The following is a 23,090-nucleotide window of genomic DNA, read 5'->3' as shown; positions in this document are numbered from 1 at the left end:
TGCCCGTGTGTGTACCGTGACATTGACTAGTGACATTTACTGAATGACAGTTTGTAAAGGCTACATGAGATTTGACGATGCTGAGTTTTTCACCTAAGAAATGATTAAATTAATTAAAACACCAGAGTAATGTGTGTCTTTATTCTGTTTGTAGTATCCACACTCAAATTGATGCTGGCACCAAACGGCGTGATTCACGTCCCGCAGTTGGTTTTTCTTTTATTTTGACTGATATGATGGTGCAAGGTAGTTTGTTTGCGCCTGATGGAAATAAGCAGGCATAGAAACAATGCAGGATTTCAATTATTTAAGAAACTGCTTTGTAAATATTTTATGATATTTCTGAAGAAGCACATTACTGCCACTTGTATCTCTTCAGTCAATGCCCACAGCTCATGGCAGTAGATGAGGATAGGAAAATAGATTGACCAGTAAATCAACAGAGCGCTAAAGCATCCGCATCGTTGCAGATGCCGCAATGATCCTCCTATCAATCTTCCTCTGGATTCTGCCTGGAACTCGTGAAGCAGCAGGTTTCCGGTCCAGATCATGCAAATCCACCAATTTTACTGCGGATTGGAGTTGCTCATTCTTACTCGCTCACCTCCAGAGTGTCCCAGTTCAAGCTGGAGGTCAACATCAACCTTCAGAAAGTCACGACACCAGCCCACCAAAACTTGGCCTCACCTAGAAAATCTGTCAGGGCTGAGGGTCGTTATGTCCTTACAGCCCTTGCAGTCAAACTCCTGACAGGTGGATCAGTTGACAGACAGGTAATAGTTGCGTCCAGCAGGTGGGTCCCTCCCCCGTGCCGTCTCGTGACACGGTAAAATAGGCTTCAACCACCACTCCCCTCCCCTCGCTTCCTACCATATACATAATCCTTCCTAATTCTCTGCTTACCCGTGCCAGCTCGTCCAAATTGTGATTGACTGCTGGCCCACATGGTGCATGTGTGTGTGTGTTTATGCACAAGTGACCTTTATTTCTCTTCCTCTCCCCTCTTCCACCTCCACCTCCTAGATTAACTGGATCAGTTTTGGGTTTCAGGATCCCCTATGCTGGATGATATGGTGCTCTCTCTGAAATGCACACACGCACACAGACACACACAGTCACACATAAAAACATGGGAGGCGTTAGGCTGTTTTTTGGCTCATCGTGACGCCCTACTGGACCCCTAACAGTCTGGTCTGCCATCTGTCACAATATAGGAGAGAAGGCTCACACATACACTCAAACAACAGTGTTTGTTTGGTGTACATAGAGCATTGCTTGCTGATGCTTCTCTCGCAGAAGTTCAATCTTACTCTTACTGGCTTAAGTGTCCTTGAGTAAGACACTAAGTCTCCTGTTATTACATTTAAGCATGAACTATTTTCATTCCAGCTTCCCATGCTGGTCTCTTCATTCTGACAGAAAGAGCTCAGCGCAAGCGTGGAATATTTCTCCTTTTGCCTCGGGACCTTATAACTTTTTTTTGTTGTATTTTTCATTTCCTTTTTCGTGCATAAGAAGCTTTATCGCTCCAGGCTCTTTGAAACTCATTCAAAAAGGTGCAACTGGCAAATCAAAAGTAAGACATTTTTCGAGTTTTTGTCCAGCAGATGCGCAGCACAGGACGCCGTGGCGACACCAACGGTTGTGACTCGCAGATCTCTTGTATAATCCCGATCTGTGACTATGGGCTTTATTATGTGACTTAGTGCTGCTGAGCCAGCAGCACTTTGTCTGTGTGCTCATGTGTGCATGGCAGCAGATGGTAGAAGCAGTATTACCACAGGCCGACGGACAGGGTAGAGAGACCGGGCTGTGTTGACTACAGCAAACACAGCATCTCTCTCTCTTTTACCCGGTCGGTCTGAGTCTGTGTCTCTCTCTCCCTATGTCCTCTTCCCCTCGCCTCAGTGTCAGACGGATGAATGGCTGGCTATCTCTCTCAGTCAGCAGCCACACCACTTTTTCATCATCTGTCTCTCTGTTCGTTCTTTCATTCCTCTGGAAGAATGTCAGACTAGTCTATCACACCCTCCATCCCTCAATCCATCCACCCCTCTGTCTGTCAGATGAGTATCTATCTTTCTTCTGACCCCCCCCCCCCCCCCCAGTCAATCCATCCCTCTGTCCCTACCCTCCCTGTGTGAGTTTGTGCGTCGTTTGTGTGGCACTGTGTACTTAAATTGTGAACCTACATGCACAGTGTATGTTTGTTTATGTGTTTTTCAATAAGCTTATGCTGTGTGTGTGTGTGTGTGTGTGCCAGATCATGGTCTGCAAGCCCCCCCCGACACACACACTCCCGCCTCTCCTCCCCCACTGGGTGTCTGTGGTGTGAATCAAGGTCGGTGGGGATCTGTTGGCAGACACCATCATGTATCCCATCTACGCCCTCCCTTATACGCGCGCACACACACCCTGGGGGTTTGTGTGTATTGCGTCCGTCCACCCATCTAGACGTCCCCACCATGCCTGCCTCAGTTCAGTTAAGCTCGGGCTCAGCTCGGCTCCCCGGATTAATTACTGGGTAACCCACCGCGTCTTTGACCTCCACCGTCGGACTAATTGAAATCTAATTGAATTGTGCTTGTCTAGACTAATGAAGAGCCACCACTGAAACCGCCAATCTTTTAGCCGTGGCTGTTGCCCGATAGCCACCCAACTGCGCCATAGCGACAGCACCAGTCTGCTCATTCTGATTGGATGGATGACTGCACAGAAGGACGCGTGGATAGGTATAGAGACAAACAATAGTTGATTTGGATAACCAAAGCAACCAAAAGAAAGCTATGAAATAAATATGATATCAACAAACTTTAACAAGGGCGTATTAGCCTCTGCTTAATAACCACCGTTAGCCTTTTGCTCCTGCAGTGCAGCCCTGAACTTTTAAAACTTACTTGACAAAGGTGCAAATGTTTGATGCAATCTGACTGGACATTAGTTGGTACCTCCTTGGTACGAAGTCCGTGTGATTTCAGATTGCAGAATGTCAGGACGGAGCTAATTTTCTGGTGCATTTACCACTAGTGTACAGCAGAGCTCACCTAAACCAAACAAAGCGAACGTGTCCGAAATAGGCAGCTATGTGTGATTCTCTCAAAATTGTCCCTAGTGCAAGTGTGATAGTTGTGATACAGGCAGAAAAGATGTTGGCATTGAGTTATGCACCTGTAGGACAGCGGAAGACTTAGCTCAGTTTACACTTCTGCGCGCCTGTGTTGCTCTGCAGTCTCCCTGACGAAATGCTACTTGGCGGTTCTCTTCAAGTTGATCTGTTTTCCTACAGTTGATTGGGAAAAATTGTGGCTGCAGGCTGCAACGACGTGACGTGCTGTTACTTTTATAGCAAGACGCACATCGGGTTACAACACAGGCTTTTGGGTTTTTGTGCAGCATAGATACAACACAGAAGCATAAATTCCCCTTTAGTCTCCAAACACTACAGGAATCTGGCTTCTGTCCTCAACTGCCATGCTCTTGGCTTTGGTGGGGGGGCTCATGGTCACAGCGGGGATTATTTGCAGCCTGGAAGCAGATGAGTTGTCCTTGTCAAAGGAATTTAAAGGGGATAGTGGTGAGACTGCACTCTGACAGGTCATAAGAAGTGCGAGCCTAGCAGACTGCCAGGTGCCAGTCTGCTAGGCTCGCAGTGAGCGTCATAATACAGAAAAATTAATCAGTCTAAATTCGGAGGAAGTAGGAGAAGAATGGAAAAAAAAAAACTGGTGTCTTCTTACATAAAAATGTCCTCCGAGGATTGACAGTGTCATTAAAAACACGCTCGTGCTCTTCCGCGTACTCCAGCCCCATCCCCAAACAAAACAACTTCTGCATCGAAAAACCTCAACACTGGCCTCGTTTCTCAAACTTTGCGAAGACTATGGAGAAGCAGGGCTGCTGTCGAAAGCGTTTTAGACAGGCACGGAGGGCTGGTGGTGGGGGACCCTTGGGAGATGCTTGTTTTGTTGGGCCTTCTTTGGCTTTTAGCAGGTGAGAGACGATGCCGTGATTCCCTATAAGTTATTCATTTGATGTTTCCTCCCTTCTCAGCTCTTTGTAGGCTGGAATACATTAGCAGCCTGCCAGAGTGAAGAGGATGCTAATGTGGAAGCGAGGGAGAGCGAGAGGAGAGGAAGAAAGGATAGGGGGGCAGTGGAGAGAAGGAGGCAGAGTCATTAGAGGAGGAGGAGAACAGAGAGAGAGAGGACAAGGCTTTTATGATGTGTGGGAAGGGGAAGTGACCTTCCCTCTCACTTTCATCTTGGCTTTTTTTCCTCCTCGTGCATTGCTCCCTCACACACAAAAACACACAAACACACTTACAGTTTCTCGCACACACTCCAGTATGCAGGTTCACATGCACCTGCACATTTACAGCAGTGCTTACAGTCTGCTCTCGAACAGGCACACACACATTCACACCTCTCTATCTGTTTTTCAACCACTCTTTGTTCTGTTTTCTCCCCTGTGCAGGTCCCCTTGCAACCTGGCCAGTCTTTCAAGTTCACAGTCCTGGAAACTCTGGACCGAATCAAGGAGGAATTCCAATTCCTCCAGGCTCAGTATCACAGGTACCCAAAACACATTACACAAATCCATTTGTGCATGCGTGCAGATACACAAATTTATTTAAAAACATAAATATTGTTGGGAAACGAAACAAGCTTCCTGAAGAAGCTTGAAACCAGTAACGCTCTTCTAGTCTTAATATAGAAACAACAAATTGTAATTCAGTTCAAATAATAAAGATAGAATGGCTGCACATGTGTCCTTTAATCTTTATAAGGAAATATGGGATGCCTGTCATACCAAATTCTTTCTCTTTAGCTGTCTCTACATAAGTTTCAGTCTAATAGGCATCCGTTTACACTAATTTGGGGAGAAATATGCTATCATTGTGTCTGTCCGTATCAACCTTAACATGATATTAATAAGAAATAAATATATCACATCTAATTTTAAAATACTGCATTTTTTTTCAACAGTATAACTGAGTTTCCAACATAAAAAAAGAAAGTTAGGTAATTCAGGTCTTTTATTTTTAACTGCTGGAGGTGACTGATCAGCTTATCACGGCTGGTTGACCTGAAATGACCTCAGCTAATAGAGATAAAGAGTTAGGTTAAAAAATAAAAGCCTCTTTCTCACACCTCAGCGGGCAGGTTGAACAGCCTGCTGTGATACATTAACAGTAATTCACTGCAGGGTGTGGTGGATCTGTGCAAAACACACACATATCTACAAAATCAAAGAGCATCACTAACGCCTTTCATAATAATGACCCACTGGAACTTTCTTCGTTTAATCACTGTTGATTCGTTTTAAAACCACGCACTCTAAATACCTGTCACGTCTAGAAACGATAACAATAATAAAAATGCAGAGCAAATGTGCAGTTTAAGCAGAATTGAAAAAACGTTGCACTTGGTAGCACCGAATCGGACACCTTCCCACACACGTGTTGTTTCTGTGGTGAACTGCAGTCAAGAATGAGAGACGCCCTTCTGGCTGTTGCTGCTATAAAGGTGAACATTTTCTGTGCTACTTTAAGCAGACCTTAGACCTTAAATAGTATTTTTTTGGCATGTATGGCATAGCAACCTAAACTATGTCCTGAGTCCTGTGTAAATTATTTCACTGGATTCAAGTAAACCATTTCATTCATGTGTTTGTGCTTTTTCTCACCCTCATGCAGCCTGAAGCTGGAGTGTGAGAAGCTGGCCAGTGAGAAGACTGAGATGCAGAGGCACTACATCATGGTGAGTCCAGTCACATCTTTACCAAAGCTATATGTTAATTGACTAGTCTGACCAGGGCTCTCGGCTCTCTGAGAGGAGTCTGCTGGGTTAAAATCAAATAGATGGTATATATCGAGGGAAGTATCTTAAATATCAATAACAGCAGAACACGCTTGCACATTTGCACAATAGAGTCTTTGCTATCGAGAGTTTTTCTCACACGCCGTTTATCTCGCTCTCTCATACCTGCCTCCGTATCTCTCGCCATATTTTATTCCTCATTCAGACCTTTTATATTGTCTTTTTCTTTGGCTCTTCTTTTTCTCTGTTTTCTCCCGTGTGCTAACAGCCTGAGCTCCTCGTGTCGGTGTGTCTGCGCGACTAAAGGCTCACATGTATCGTAAGCCTTCGTCTGTGGTACAAAACCCACACAGAGCCGACCAGAATACGATATGCACCATCTGCTAAGCTGCTCGCATTTCATAAACCTGGGAGAGCAGGCAGGATCAGGGCCGTAAGCTAGATAGACACACAGATGGAGAGACATAAAGAGGGAGAGAGAGAGAAGAGAAGCAGACTGGCAGATAGACTGACAAAAGAGAGAGAAAGGTAGAGAGAGAGAGCACTAAACAGGCAAACTGGCAGACAGACAGATGGATGTAGATGGCCACAGACAGGCAGGAGATCAGCAGATAAACACACACCCACACCCACACAGACACCCACCCACACACAGGATGTACAGGGTACTCGTTCATTCATCCATACTTGCACACGACCTTGTTCCTCTGTCCTTACGAGGACCTGATACAAGTGCATGCCAAATGCTGTAACACATGCATTTCTCCAAATAAAACAAAATTCCTTTTTTTAAAAAATAAAAGAGCATAAGAACACTCTCTAGCAGTTGCTATTCTTATTACGTACAGTAGTTTGGTAAGGCCTGACAGCCTCTGATCGCTAAGGAAATAGTGTAATTCCTGACCAGCTGGAGAGGTGTTGTTAGGGGTTGCTAGCTGTCGCTAGGTTAAATTAGTCGCAGAGACTGCGCTACATATAAATGGTAAATGGCCTGTATTTGTATAGCGCTTTTACTAGTCCCCCCTAGGGACCCCAAAGCGCTTTACACACCCAGTCATCCACACATTCACACACTGGTGGAGGCAAGCTACAGTTGTAGCCACAGCTGCCCTGGGGCAGACTAAAAAGACTAAAAACCTCCATGCAAGTGCTTTGGTCGTAAGCACAACGAAACAACCTGTAGAGTGCATGGAAGATGAAAACTAGTCTGCAAACTGGAAATGAAAGTAAAAGAAGAAGAAAATGCGCCATTGTTCAGCTCACTGCACTTGGGTGGCTTACTGCTGTGACCCTTACTTCCGTCCAGTGTCTCCTAATAGTTCTTTCAGCTAATATAGCATGTTTGGACAATTGTGTGATTGAAGTCACTGAAACTGTTTTCACGCATGCACTGCAACCCTGAACATTTCTGGGCGATACGTGAGAGCACAACTGCCTCGTGCTGTTGGATCAGACGTAAGCCAGTCAACCTGTGAGCCAGAGTCTGCGTGATGTCATTTTGTACCGATGTGCAAATAACACAGATAGTAGTACAGTGTTCCCCTCCTGCACGCACCATCCAGGCTGCTGCCAAATGACACAGAATACTTCCAGTTGTGCCAGCGCGTCTGAAGCAGGCTATATCCTGCTGTGAGAAAGAACAACTGTGGAAAATAGCCAACCTCATTATCTCAAAATTGGCTTGAGTTCATGTGTGAAAATGTCTTGAGATAACACGCTGATTGTACAATTCTTTTGTCTAACAAATATTTTAGTTTCACGAGAAGAAGACTGAGTGTTTCACCAGCAGATTTGCATGTTGCTCAGGTCGCTCACTCAGGTTATAATGACATCTTTAAAACGACTGGAACAGAAATCCGCTGTGCTGCTTGCAATCTAAGTGGCTGTTCAGCAAAAGGTATGCAAGCTCATATTAAAGTTATTTATTATTCACTTATTCTGATTTACAATTGAGTTATAACAGAATTTCTGATTTCACTTAATTGTATTTCCATGATTTGTCACTTACTCCCAATACGGGAGCCTTTTCATTACATTTTAAAGTTATTGCATTTTCTGGCAGCTGCATAAACACTATAAAACTTTAAATTAATGGCATACTGCATATCAATAAATTCAAGCAACTGGATGATGAAATGCTGATTGAGGATTCCAAACAACACAAAAGCATGTGCATTAAAGATGAAAGGTTGTCAAACTGACCTCATTATAAAGTTTTTAATGTGCTTCTCATTATAAAAATCAAGAAGATGCATGCGCACATAAATATGGTGCGGTACAATGTGGACAACTTGAGCAATTCAGGCACTCCCCATTTTAGCTTCACACATTTACTGTGGGGAAGAAAAAGCTTAGATAAACATCCGTCTTCCCCAGTGTAAATCTTCACCACCCTTTCTTATACAATAGGGGCAGCGGCATGCCAGAACAGATACATTTCCGTGTCTTTCAATAGTCAGCGGGATTTAATCGAACTTGTGCATATCATATGTCACAACCTCTGTGACCGCTGTGGATGGAGGAGGAATGACACACAGTATCCGCTGCTGTGTGTTTAAACACGGGGCTTTAACGGCTGCCTTTTGCAGGAGGTCAGGGAGCTGCAGATGCTGATGACATACCCATATAGGTTAGCATAGCAGAGCGTTAGCACCGCAGGCTATAATATTTGAACAAGGGCTCACTGTATTGTAGTGGATGGCTAACGCAGTGTAATGCTACTTCATAGGCATGGCTCAGAAATGAGAGGGAGGGAAAGAGGGAGAGAAAATGAGAGAGAGAAGAAAGAGAGGCTCAAAGGGAAAGATAGCTTGAGAGAAAAAAAGGCTCAGAGAGTGTCAGACAGAAAAAAAAAAACAGGGAGCTGCTGAGGGAGGAAGGGATACAAAAGGAGGCAGATAAAGAGAATAAAAGAGGAGAGGGAGAGAGAGGGAGAGAAAGAGTGTGGAAAAAAAGCTGAAAAGGAATGAGAGAGAAGAAATGAGAAAGAGGGATACCAGGGGACGGAAAGATGGAGACTGAGGAAAAAGATGCTGCGAAGGGATGAAATGGACAGAAAGGGAGAGAGAGAAAAAGAGTATGCAACACAGAGTGCGAGAGAAAGAGATAGCGATGTGTTTGTGTGTGTGGTTGGGGGGGGGGGGGCGTGAAATGAGAGGGCGAGAGAGATGGAGAAGGAGAGAGAGGGTGCACGCACAGACACGTAAATAATGTGAAGCAACAACGGACTCGCTGCGCCCACAGAGGAGATAACCCAGAAGGCTATATTTAGCTCGTTAGGCCTGTCATCCACACTGAGGCCTGTTTCCACAGGCTGGGGCTCTGCGCACCATGCTGCACTGCTCCTGCCTTTACTATTCATCAGTTTTAAGCTCTTTAAATACCAGGGTGAGGGGTTGGAAAGTAGGAAGGTAGTTACACATAACTGGAGCGCGTGTAAGTTCTTGTAAACTGTAAAAGCTTTACATTCAAGATGACATGACAGTTAAGAAACATATACTTTGTGCCTAAAGGTGGGAGGTCTGGGTGTCTCTTCGGCATCAGAAAGCCTGCTGCTTGTTTCATACAGGCAGTCACTTTAGAGCGGTTAAAAAAAAAGTATACTGGTTAAAAAAAGACATGCAAGTTGAAATACGCTTCAGTCTTTGTTTTAAATTGCTTTCCTAGTAAACCATTTTAGTAAACCTCAAAAATATTCTGTGAGTACTTTTTGGTTCCCGTTGATTTGGTTTTGGAATCAGTCAGTCGGTAATTTGTTTCCTGAACACGAACGAACCACATCAGAAATGTTTCCGTTTACTGCATTCTCAAGCCAATAGTCTCACACCACAAAAAAGATGAAAATAATAGTGTTTGCACAACACGCCATCATGCCACGATTGAGTCAACCCAGGTCGGGCTGTTGCTGCGTGCTCGCATGTCCGTGGGAGCGCCATCTCTGATCTGATTGTTCTTGGCTCTACCTGCACTTGTCCCATTTTCGGAGCAGCATCTTGCTCTGCGGTCGTTTCAGCAGGACAGCGCCCACCCACAAAGTACCAAAATAGCTTGCGTAGCCAGACTTCAGTCCTGATATGTATCTTATTGAGCATGCCTGGGACATGCTGGGCTGACATGATCATCAGAGGCAGTAACGATGCAACGTACAGCTACAGGCGGCACTCACTGAGGAATGCAGAGCAATTCCTCAACAGCAGATGCGGATACTTGAGAAGTTCATGCGCAGATGGGTGACTGCTTGTATCACATCCAGGGGGGGCATACCTCGTATCAAACATCTTGCACATATAAATTTTTCTAGTGGTGGTCTATAAAATGTATTTACATTACTTTTTTTGCCTGCTATAATGTCTTTACCCAGCATGTGGTGGCGTTGCTTGATCGGCCATTCCTCTGGTAACTTCTCAGAACTGCAGCATTTGTGCATTTATCACAAATGAACCGGTGTTATGATTTTTGCTTTGGGACATGTTGAAAACAGGTGTTAACTGAGCTGCTGGTGTACGAAATTACATTTGAAGGACAGTTTTTTTATGTGGAAAACCACAAATAACTCCTTTATTCTTGTAAACACGAATTCTTTTATTCAGTTTAATCACAGTGTGGTTGGGAATTGCAGGTTTTACAAATCACATTTCTTTGTATTAATCATCTTTAGGCTAATGATAATTGCTAAATGGAGGTAATAGTGCTGAGAAATACTAATTGACTAATAGCAATAGACTGGAAATGCCCCGTGTTCAATAAACTATTTGAGAGAATGAGGCACAAACAAATCAACACGAAAAATAAACTGAAGTTAGAAAGTAGCTGTAGTGTGTGTGTGTACACAGAAGGTGCAAGTTTCACTGTGCTGCTAGCTCTCTCCTTATGGCATTAAACTTTTGGGGAGATGCTTTTTCCACACATTTACCACTTTAATTCTATAGTTGGCAATGGGTACGTTTTACACATTTCACACTTCAAGAGATGATGCCATAACCCCCTCAAATTGCTCCTGTTTGTGGCGTGTTGCCGCAGTAAAATAACACAGCCAGGTTTGGATGTAGTATATTTCTATGTTTGGCAGAGCGAGTCTCTGTAGCTCTTTGGATGGGATATATGTTTTATGTTGGCTAAGCTACTGGGCCGGCTCACTGGCAACGTGCACACACACACATGCGCACACACAGACAAACATCAAGACGTGCACATTAAGTGTCTGTGGGAGTCTTGCTCTTATCCGGCAGTTGCATTTATAATTCATGGCTCTCAGATTTCACTGCTCTCCTGGAATTCCACTGTGTATTTTTAAATAAGGTTACATTGTAGCCCTGGTTAATCAGCGGGCGTAGACATGTCGGTCACATGCTCGCACGGTGCGCAAGCGAGACTTCCACCTGAAGAGCTGCGTTCGCCCAGCGTGGCCTGAGGTTGGATCTCGCAAAGAACAGATGAAAGGGCGCGAGGCTCAGAGGAATTTGAAAGGAAAGGAGTGATAAAGTTGTTTTCTTGCGTCATAAAACTTCCAAAGTCACCTACGGTTGAACCTCTTGTTTTAACCTCTCCTCTCTCTCCTTCCTTCATGGCTCTAGGCAACATGAGGGTAAGAGAGTGGGATGCTTGTGGGCCTAAGATTGGAAAAAACTCCTTGATGATGATTTTATGGCTGAAAGTTTTACAGTCAGTTCTAAGTCAGTTTTGCCCTCGTCTTCTCCATTTTCTTTTCTTTGTAGGAGTTAATGCCTTCAGAAGCCTTTTTTTTTTCTGCACAGAGAATTGCCTTTGCTGCAGCTCTCCTCTCATCTCTACTGTCAAACACAAGACAAAACTCTTACAGAGGGGTGGACTGCCCAGCCCCTTTAATATAGAGTTTAAAAAAGACATGTCTACTGGAGGGTGACAGCTCGCAGTTGGGAATCACATTAGGTGGCCTCTCCATCACTGCGTTTGTGTCTATGTGTGTAAGTGAGGTACAGTGGAGCTGCAGGGGTCTAGGGTTAATGAAGAGCCATGCTGCTGGCAAGAGACAAAATATTGTAGCATTACGTTTCATGATAAAAAACAATCGCAGGATGAAGTGCTTGGTATGAAATTATATATTTTATAATTGTGTTTTCCCTTCCTGTACGAGGGGACTGCGAACAATAGAGCTGTCATCATTTCAAGCTACCGTTGAAACATAAAGCGATGATTTTAAAAAATTCAAAGTGCCTTAAGTGTCAAACAGCAAGTGGAGACTCGGGATTCGAAGCCAAAGCATTCGTTTCATAATTCAAGAAGCCTAAAAATTAGACTGAACATGGCAAATACTGTAGTCACTACAAATTTTACACAGGCGATTCTTAATGCAGATATCTAATCAGCCAATCACACGGCAGCAACTTGATGCATTTAAAGCATGTAGACCTCGTCAAGATGTTCTGCTGAAGTTCAAACGGAGCATCAGAATGAGGAAGAAAGTTGATTTATGTGGCTTTGAATGTCGCTTTATAGTCGTGTCGGAGTTGAGACTGGTTTGAAAAAGAGAAAATATCCAGTGAGTGGCAGCTCAAAAAGCCGTGTTGAGAATGAGCGTTTCGAGCTGACAATACGGCAACAGTAACTCAAATAACTGCTTGTTACATCTAAGGTATGCAGAAAAGCATCTGAGGGTACACTTTGCATGGGCTCACCAAAACTGGACAACAGAAGGTCTTGATTTCTTTGAATGGTAGGGTCAGAATTAGTGTAAACAACATGAAAGCGTGGCTCCATGCTGCCTTGTATCAACAGTTTAGTCTGCCGCTGGTAGTGTAACGATGTGGTGATTTTTATTTTAGCTAACCGTGTCCCTGTTGGTACCAACTGAGGATCATTTAAGTGCCACAGCTTAGCTGAGTACTCTAACTGATCAAGTCCGTGCCTTTATTACCAAAAGGGAAGTGTAACCATCTTCTGATTGCTGCTTCCTGCAGGATTACTGTCAAAAAGCTCAAACAAAACCAGTTTCTTGAACATGACAGTGAGTTCACTGCGCTCAAATGTCCTCCTCAGTAACCAGATCGCAATCCAGTAGAGCACCTTTGGGATGTGGTGAAACAGGAGATTCCCATCGTGGATGTGCAGCTGACAGCAGCTGTGTGATGATATCATGTCAATAAGTACCAAAAATCTGAGGAGTGTTTACATCATCTTGTTGAATCCGTGCCACAAAGAGCTGAGATCGTTTTAAAGGCAAAATAGGGTCAAACCCAGTACGAGCAAGGAGTAACTAAGAATAACGTGAGCAGTGATTATAGCTTATTGTTTTAGTGCATGCTAAGCTTTTGTGGACAATAATGCAACAGTGAAAGACGTGGTTACTCATATTATATCCTCAATAGGCCTTGTTTGATGTTACAGACCTGCTTTTTGTGAAACTGATCAACAAGTCTGACAGTATCAACAGATAACTTCAAAACTAAGCTAAGCCTCCTCTAGTGGCTGTAGGCTAGCATTACACCTCCTGCTGTTTTATGGCAACTTTTTGAAAAGCTTTTACTGCAGAAGTTTGCATTTTAAGGATTAGTTGGCATTCATTACATTAATATCAAAACTTAGAAACATCATGCTACTCAATTTTCCAATTTAAAACGATTAAAAGAAAACTGAGATAGAAAAAACCCACTGGTTGGTCACAGTAGTAAATAAGTAACATTTAATACTATTGGTATTTCATTTCTTACATAATTTATTACCTAGAAAGCTTACATTAATGGGGTTTCTTTTAGAATCACGGTGTGTATCAGGCTTTTCATGCTTTTGCTCATGTTTTGTCTCATGCAGTCATTTTCTGGAGCATTGTGAGGATGTGTTTGTGCATGGTTTCTCTGTCTTAGTTTGTGTGCATGTGTGTGTGCAAGTATATATCTGTGTGCATTGTCCGTTCAGACCCTCAGGCAGGGACTATGTGTGTGTTAGTGTGTGTGTGTGTGGATTAATGCAGTGCTCTCAGCCTCTTACTCCACTCCCAGCTCATCTGTCTGATTCAGGATGACACACTGTGTTCTCTTCAGCAACATTACAGTCACAGACTGCTTAGGAAAGGGGGGCGGTGGAGGATGTAGAGAAAAGGAAGGAGGGCGTATAGAAGCAATGAGAGAGAGATGGGGACAGTGAGATAGATAGAAAAAGGGGTGAATAAAACTGAGATGAAAGAGAAATATGAGAAAGAGGCCACAAGGGCATTGGCAGAGAGAGAGAGAGAGAGGGAGGGGAAAAAACAGAGCAAGGACACTGCTGAAGAGAGAGGGACGGAGAGAAACCCAGAAAAGGAAGAAAGTGCAGATTTTTCTACACGAGGATGATGGAGGAGGGTTCAGAAAAAGAGAAATGAGAAGAATCAGTTGGAAGTAAAAAAAAAAAAAAAGTGATGTGTGATAGGAGGAAGGCACAGGGCAGAACCCGAAAAGGGATCGGACCGTGCTAAGCTAAATGTTGCCCCACCATCCACGAGTGGGAGTTGGCCAGGCAGGGATTTAAGCATGGCCAGATGTAGGGAAGGATTGAGTCCGTTTTAAGAATCTTAAACCTGTCTGAACTGTCTGGAGCGAAGTAAACAAACAAGATAGGAGTATTCATAAAGACCGAGCGAGTCTCTGTTGCAGAACATACTGTACACATGTGTTTAAGGATAGAAACCCCTGAAATTCAAGGTCAGTTATCCGGCTGTTGTTGTGACTCTTTTTCTCTGATGAAACTGGCTGCAAGAGAAGCTGCAGTGAAACTGGATGTCGGCTGTGACTGATTTAGTCGTCACCCGCTGACAGGACACAACAGAAAGTCAGTGTCTGCTAACATAACCTCCGATGTGGGTTAGCACAGCGTGCTAATAAATGTTTTAACATTGGCGGTATGTGTGTGTGTCCAAGTGCGTGTGCGTGGGCGGGCAGATGAAAGAGACAAGCTCGCCCGAGAGACATCGGTGAACAATGCTTTTGTTAAGGCTTTTTCACACACACACACACACACACACACACACACACACACACACACATGCACACACTTACACCATGCTCGAGTAAAAGCATGCCTGTAAGCTACACACAGACTGTATGAATACAAACATGCTGTAAAGCATTACACACACACACACACACACACATGAATGTCCCATTTAGATAAATCACCTTGGATTAGACCCACTTCCTAAAGCTCATTTTAAAGTCTGCCAGCGTTCTTTGCAGAATGCATAGAGGAGATAGAGGGGAAGAGAGAGAGAGAGTCTGGCACTGTTGTCTGACACTCTCTCAGCACCATGAGGGTGGAGGGAGGGAGGGCGGGCAGAGTGGGGGAACGAAAGAGCAAACACTCCCTGAAGAATGGAAGAGTGGAAAGGAGGAGGGAAACACAAGAGCGAGGGAAGAAAGAAGCAGGGAGAGGGAGAGCATTTCATTGAGAGAAATGCAGGAATGCTTTTTGTCTGTTTGTGCCCCGATGATGACAGTGCAGTCCGTATGTTATTAGCAGGAGATGGATGCTAGATATGAAGTGTGTTCAGAAGAGTGGGATGTTACAGTTCGATCAGATAAACAAGAATTACACTGCTACCTCATTTATCTAAAGTAACCCGCCTGCTGAACTGACATAATGAGCCGAAAAGCAAGCAGAAAATGAAGGAGTGATAATGGAGTGAGTGAGATGTAGACTCAACATGAGTATACAAGTATTTCCTCTCTCCCTCTCTCTCTGTTTTTGTCTTCTTCTTTTTATGTTTGGCTACACTGGGAATTGAAAACATTTTTAAGGATTCGCAGATTTTATTCTCCTCAGCTGTATGGGTGAAAAGCTTCACTTTAAGGAAAAAAGAAAAATTGCACACAAGTCAAAGAATTAAGATTTTGCTTTCTTTTCGAAAGGATAAAAAAGACTTCAGATTTGTAGAAAAGTAATAGTTTGCAGATGCAACTAAGTGTTTAATTAAATTAAACTTGCTCCAGTCTGTTAATTCATTCCTGTTCAGTTTACTTCCAGTAGAGGTCAGTTTTCATATTAAATCAAGCCAGTATCTTAGAAGCAAAGTTGCCTTTCCATTCACAAAGAAAATACTTTCATGGAATATTATTAAATTTACTCAGTCTGTGCCAAAACTAATATATATAAAAGATGGATGTAGCCACTGTGAAGTCACTTACGGGTTAGCGAAATCCTGGCTCAAAGCCTCGGGCCGAGCAATTTGGCTGTCGACACCTTGGTGTTTTGACACCGGACGTGACGAGTGAGGAGAGGATCTGACTGAGAAGCCGCGGTGCTACAATCGGAGGTGTAATGGCCGTTAGAAAGAGTGCAGATTTCTTTGTTTGCACACATTATGCTGCTAAAATCAATCTCTTAATTCCGAGATAATAAAATTGCATGTTAATACAGTATTTATCAAATTTTGGCTTCAAAACAAAATGAAGCAAAAAATAAAAACAACCCAGTTTGTTACCCAAACTATTCTGCAAACAATAATTATGTATTATTGTTCACGTTACCTTGGGGGGTTGATGACAATTTCGCTTTTACCAAGGTGAACTTGTTGTTTTGTGTTAGTGTTGCTAATGGATTGCACCTGTGTTGTCCGTTTTTCATGTTTTGTGCATGCGTGTCTATAATTTTGCGAACGCACAAGAGCACATTTAGGTTAATGCAGCCATGGACACCGATAACAATGTCTGCATCACATAAGACGCTCTCATTAAATGTCATTTGGCGATGGATTCACTTTAATCTAAGAGCGCTGTGAATGCCTCTGTGGCTATGTGCTCATGCCAATTTCAGTCTGTTCTAAAAATAGAAAATATACATAACCCAAGTAGATTAGTCTCACTTTCCCAAGCTCTCTGTTTGTCTCCTTACAGTTCCCATTATCTTCAGATGAAGCTTCACTGTCTGTTACAAATACACACACCACAGTACACGTGCGCACTTCTCTGTCTCTGCTCGCTGGGTGGGCAGTGCTGGGTGTTCTTGGTAAGTGATGTCAGCCGGTTGGCTTAATGCCCCTCTGCCAGGCTTAACATACCACACACATACACAAACACACATGCTCATCCAGCGCATGTGCCTTGCACTGTGTGCGACACACACACACACACACACATGCCCACAAAGCCTGCATACACCATAGATCTTACACTGAGTGCTGAATGAGATTGCAGTGGCACAACAGAGGGATTATATAAGGCAGAAGAGCAGGCATCAGTGGGTGTAATTGGAGGTTGGAGGGGCAAGCAGTTAAGAGGAGATGAACTTATTAAAAACAGGACTACAACAGACAAAACATACTGTAGTACAACAATTTCAACTGTTCAGACAGAAGCGTTATTAGTCATATTGTGCAGTCATAGTGCAGCTGTTATCCCCGCCTACTGTAGGGGACCGTGTGGTGCATCTGTTACTACTGGAGTGCATATGCACAATGCAGTCCCACGTTGTGATATAATTTTCCATCTTCAGTTCTACAGACTATAGTTAAACATATTTGCGAAGTGGTTGACTTTAGTATTATCAAAACAAAGACATTAATAGTGGTCTGTACTGTAAGTGCCAATCACGTTCGTTTTAAATCAAACTCAGCTTTTAACTGCTTCAACAGACCAGGCTCCCATAGGGTGCTGTCGCTGCCGCTCTGCAGAGATCGCACAAAGAGTACAATAGTCACTTTACTGCTGTCTGGCCAACTCCCACTGGACAACTGTTACTACATTTCAGGCTCCTCTTTTGTGCCTCTTCAAAGGAAACCCTGGCTGAGACAAGTTTTGGACCAGTCATTTTACAGTTTAAAGAGCCTATTTCTATTTGGAGCAAGTTACCAGTGTAAATCAGCGATGCTCTAAAAGATACGCTGGCTTGTGACTTGTGTCCCATTCAGCTCTTAGCTTCTTATCATCTCTTGGTGTTTAAAATCCTGCAGATTTCTATGTGTGGGAATTCCTGTTTTATTTTCTTAATACTGACTTAGATTTAAGTCCTAGTAGTTTATATTTGGCATGCACACCATACTGAATAATTATTTGCTGCTTACGGAGGTTTTCCTTCCCCTGTACTCGTTCCTAAAATGTTTAAAGGTAATCCGTGCGTTCATGTCTTTTCTAATGAGCCAGGAGTGGTAGAAACATTTTAAACAGTGCACTCAAAGTATGAAAAAAGTAAAAGAAACCCTGTAAGACCCAAACACCCTGCAAAATTCAGATTTTTTTGGAACTGAGATGTTTACTAACCCTTATAACAAAATCCACAATTTTTGTTTTTGCTATATCATGTTGTGTATGATATATTTATTACATCGCATTTGATACATTGGGTGTTTTTGGCAACTTTTTGTTAACAACAATGTTAATTTTAGACAAAAAAAAAGAGTTTTGTCCATAACAAGTATTGATCATGTTGCTGAGATAGAGGTCTCAGAAACTCATGTATCAAATATGATACAAAGGGCATTATTTGTGGGGTCAGATATCCTTATAGGGCAGCACGGTGGTGAGCAGTTAGTGGGATCGGGTAAATGGATGGTTGTAGATTGCCCGTATGTGTGAATCTTTGTGCTAGCCTGGCGACAGGTTAACGATCTGTTCAGGGTGTACCCCGCCTCTTGCACTGTAGTAGCTGAGATAGGCTTCAGGTTTTGAAAGTTTTAGCCACTTTTCCTACAAATCAATAAAAAGTTGAAAAAATGTATGCTTTCCTGTTAGTTTTGGGCACCAAAACAACCCTAATTTAGGAAAAGATCATGGTGTGGTTTAAAATAGACCTTTTCATTTTGCTTGGTTCCTCAAGTGACGAGTCTCATCCCTACAGTATGCCCCCGGCAACTGCCTTTATTATAAAAATACTACATTTTAAACCGTGGACCAACATAGCTATTACATGTTTTGCTTTTGGTCTCATGCAAGCTAAAAAACATATTAATGAGAATGTGAGCAATCACAGTTGCTCATACCCTGTAATACTGCAAAAAGAAATTTTAGGCTGTGGCTTTTCTCAGTGTGTCTGATTTTCATGTGGATGTTAAAGCACCAACCGGTCCTAACCTGCGATGAACACAGGGGGCAGAAATCCTCTGTCAGCCAAAAGCACAAATAGTGATACTTACAGATACCTACAGGGATACAGTACATAGATCCAAAAACAACTGCACATACATTTATGCAAATAAAGCCAAAACACTGACAGGAAAAATCAGTATCCATAATAAGAAAAGTACCAAATGTGATATTCTGTATCATGCAATATAGTGAGTGATCAAATATACACATTAAAAAGCTATAAATGCATATAAAAAGCAATCCATTAGATGACCCTACATAACTAAATTGTTTATCATAGGGCCTGTGGTAAGACATAAAGACCTCTTAATGAGCACAACAATAATTCCTCATTTCATCCCGGAAGATATACTATTTGCACAGATTTCTGCTTTGTGCTGTTCCACTGCAGGATTTTGCTTCTGCCCAGTTTTATCTGTAACTTTTTCTTGATCTCAGTTCTCCCGCTACAGTGGAAAAGCTGCAGGTTAGCTTGATTTCAAAGTTTTAAATGTGAGAGAGTTTATCGAGCTCTGAACTTTCCCTGTCATTAAAGGCTCATTTTTAAAATCCGTTAGCTGTGGCTGTCTTTATTTATTTTTTCCACTTTACTGTAGGCCGTTTGCACATGGGTACCCTGCCTTTTGCATAACGTACAACTGTACAATCAGCTACTTCGTATAAGTCCAGACTGGAGTGTCCTTGCAAAGGTCGGCTGCTGAAGTGATCTGGCAAGGTTGTATTCAAATATAGGAGCCCCAGTTGTAGCACTCAGCTATTTGTGTAATGGGAAAAATGTTGATTACTACTTTTTTTTTGTAAAAGAGGAAGATGTAAGAGAGGAGGGAAGGAAAGAGTAATGACAGGTAGTGAGGCTGATGGCAGCGATGGAGGGAGAATTAATAAAGAGAGACAGACAGGAATCGAGTTAAAACGATGGGATGAGCTGAGGGGAGGTCTAATGATGGAGAAGAGAGAAGCTGAGGATAGATGGAGAGAGGGGGAGAACAAAGAGAGATGTCACATGTCCTTTATGTTGAGAGGGGCTGGAAAGGGAGACACCTTCATGCAAAGACCTACTCACATGTGTTTGTGTGCATTTGCTTTCAGCAAAGTTTGTTTGCATTTTCACAGGTGAACGAGATCGCAAGATTGCATCTGCTTTTGTGCACATGACTTCTTTTTCTTTCTTTCCTTTTTTTTGGCCAGAAATGGAAAGAATAGAGAACTAAATACACAGCGGAGGTGAGCTCGACAGAGGGAGAGAAAGGAGAAAATGTAGATATAGCACTCAACAAGGACGAGAGCAGACAAAATACACAAAGCAAGGGAGCCAAGTAGAAAATGGCAATAGAGCGCGAGAGCATGAAGCGGGGCGAGAACATAAAGGAGAGGGATGATTGATAGAAATTACTAAAAGGGGGAAAGAAAGGCTAAGAGAGTGTAAGGGACGGAAACAAAAATGATACGGCAGATAGATAAAACAAGGGGGGAGGGATAAAAGAGTGTAATGGGGAGAGGGAAAGAAGGTCAGAGAAATGAATGAAAAGGATAATTGGCCAGAAAAACAGAAAAGGCTTTGGCAGCTGAGAGCGAGAGAGGATGCAAGGGAGGAAGAAGGTGACAAAGGAGAGACGGGACAAAAGGGTGACAACAGAGGGAGTCAGGTTTGGTCGTGGTGGGGCACAAAGATGACTTATGGTGATCTCGACTCCTGCAGTTTAAAAAAAAAAAAATCCATTTCAACCTCTTTCTAAGATGTTTTACAGTAATGATGTCACTCTGTGTCTGCCATCGTTCCTGGCAAGCCAGTAATAATTCATACAGCCACTAGAGGCCCTGATGGGTAAATTGTACTGATGTGCCAATGTGATTTTCTATGCCTTGATTAAGGACGATCTGTCAACTCACAGTGGTGTCTTTTCCCCAAATAATAGCTATATTTTATGGAATGGAATCACTTTTATATAAATGAAAAGGTAAATTCTTTATTTATAAAGGTGGCCACTCATTTCTGAACTAGAGCAAAAATACCAAGAATTTCACACATGCACAGACGAAAAGCTTAATGACGGAAATACTGACACACCGAAGCAGCAAAATGTGCCACAGCATATCACTACCTGAGGGGAAAACCAGGGAAACTGTACCGAGCTTCTTCAAAAGTCCTCCTTTTGCTTTTGATCTTTAGTCGTTCTTGCAGTACGCTAGTATGTAACCCTGCAATATTGTAAATATATTGTAGTAATGCAAAAACTGCTTGTTTTTTAAAACACTGTTCTTATTCTTCTTTACATTTTCCGAGTATGTAATTTGAATTCGAGATGGATAGGTGAGTCCATGGGTAGAGACAGATAAAGGCAAAGATACAGAGTTCAGTAAAATGAGACAGGAAATAGAAAAATACACTGAAATGGAGAGTGAAAGAACATCTGACAGCTAGGAAAAAAAGGGAAGGGAATAAGTAGAGAGCAGCATGAGAGAAAAGATGGACTGACAACCCCTTAAAAGATAGAGATTGGAGTGAGAGGGAGGGACTGAATGAGGCGGGGAATAAATGGAGAGAAGAGAGAGCGATCGAGTGAAAATGAGCAAGAGAATACCGAGAGTGGGGGGGAAGAGAGAGAGCCGTGTCTCACTCTCATCAGTCAGAGCGTTGCTCATCCACCGGCAGAGGATGCCTTTGTCACCATGACGGATCCTCGCTGTCTGTGTGCCGCTCGCCGCCAACACCATTACAGAACATTACTGATGTACACACAGAAACACACAGAGGAGAGAGAGACATATTTAGGAAGGGAACACATGCAGTGGTGATAGCACACGGCATTTAATAAGAAGAGGCGCAGGTATTGTGTCAAACATACAAAGGAACACAAAACATACTCACTCAGGACAGGAGCCTGACATGCGCTGGTATTGATATGTTGTGTTATTGACCTCTTTAGATCTTGTTTTGATGTGATATGTGCACATTATGCACAACACGGCTAAAGCTGATAATAGTTTCTATGGTAGTCGGTCTGTTAGTTAAATAATAAGTCATTTAGTCCAGAAAACGGAGTAAAACGATGCAATAATTATTTGCATATAAATGCAGAAGACACAAGTTATTTAATCATTAAAATATTGCAAATGATTGACAGTCAGCTGAATCCATCATTAATCAGTTCGATAGCTTAAGCTTTTAGCTGGATAATGACATCTGATTGGAGGCGTTACATCTTGTGTCCCACATCAAGGGAAGCAGTGACGCTTTGCGGGCTCCTGTTTTTCTCTGTTAAAAAAGGGCCTTTGAAATTGGCAAAAAGCAGGAAGAAGGCGTACATTCATTTTTTTTTCTCGTGGCCACACTGTCTGCATTTACACCTCACCTGTGTGCTCACAATACCAGCTTCTAGATGTGGTTTGGCCAAGGTTGTAGCAATCCAGTTGCATTGTGTTGTGCGTGCATTTACGCCATGCATTGCCAGATGTTTTTTACTTAAAATACCCGGACAGATATTTCATGGTAATCCAAGGTGTGGAAAGAGATTTTGTGCCTGTAGAGTATTTGACACACAGACTATACACACACTGAGCACAATATGTTCACAGTAAGCATTCACAGAGTCTTATTATTTGGATACAACGCATAGCTGTTCGTGCGCATAAAACCAACATCCACACAAACGGTGAGAGAAAACAACATGCAGTTAACACACACAAGCACACTCATAATGTCATGCTCATTTGGCAGCTGTGCACAAATAGTCAAACTGTTAAAAGGAAGAAACCCTGACACACGCACGACACGCGCGCACATACAAATGCTCGTGTAACACTGAGACAAAAATATCTCATTACCTCCACGTAGACAGACACGCACTTGTTGTGCATCCCATGTGCGCTCTTCATCTTTTCCATCTTTTGGCGCGCTCGTTTTCTTTCTGTCGTTAAAACCGCAGTGACAAACAGCAGCATATGCGGCTGTGCCGAGCAACAGCTGTTCAATGGGAGATTTTGTGTAAGAATGAATGTTAACGTGGGCTGTGAATAAAATGCTAACAAAGCTCCGTGTGTCTCTGTGTGTGTGTCTCCGCAGTACTATGAGATGTCCTACGGTCTCAACATTGAGATGCACAAGCAGGTAAGAAACTCTGCATGTAGTATGATTGGATTTCTTCCAACCTCCAGGTTGTTGCTGTGTGTTTGGTTGCCGTTCATATGTGTACAGAGTAATGTGGCTGGGTTTAAACTGTATTTTCTTGCGACCTCTATGTAT

At 42.9% G+C, this 23,090-nt stretch overlaps 1 protein-coding gene across 2 annotated transcripts in view; it reads left to right on the top strand.

The window, feature by feature from the left end:
* The window catches only part of tle2b (TLE family member 2, transcriptional corepressor b), a 78,208-nt gene that overhangs the window by 7,587 nt on the left and 47,531 nt on the right, over nucleotides 1-23,090 (top strand). For both annotated transcript variants that reach the window (XM_085449812.1, XM_085449811.1), the window contains exons 2-4: nucleotides 4,474-4,571; nucleotides 5,696-5,759; nucleotides 22,911-22,955. In XM_085449812.1, coding sequence (XP_085305938.1) covers nucleotides 4,474-4,571; nucleotides 5,696-5,759; nucleotides 22,911-22,955 — 207 coding nt within the window. The remainder of the gene's footprint in view (nucleotides 1-4,473; nucleotides 4,572-5,695; nucleotides 5,760-22,910; nucleotides 22,956-23,090) is intronic.

The sequence above is a fragment of the Copadichromis virginalis genome, linkage group LG23 (assembly GCF_057382275.1).
Source record: "Copadichromis virginalis isolate Kocher_CV1m ecotype Utaka linkage group LG23, C_Virginalis_male_GT1.1, whole genome shotgun sequence".
Classification (NCBI taxonomy): Eukaryota; Metazoa; Chordata; class Actinopteri; order Cichliformes; family Cichlidae; genus Copadichromis; species Copadichromis virginalis.
This window is presented reverse-complemented; position numbering and strand designations above follow the sequence as displayed.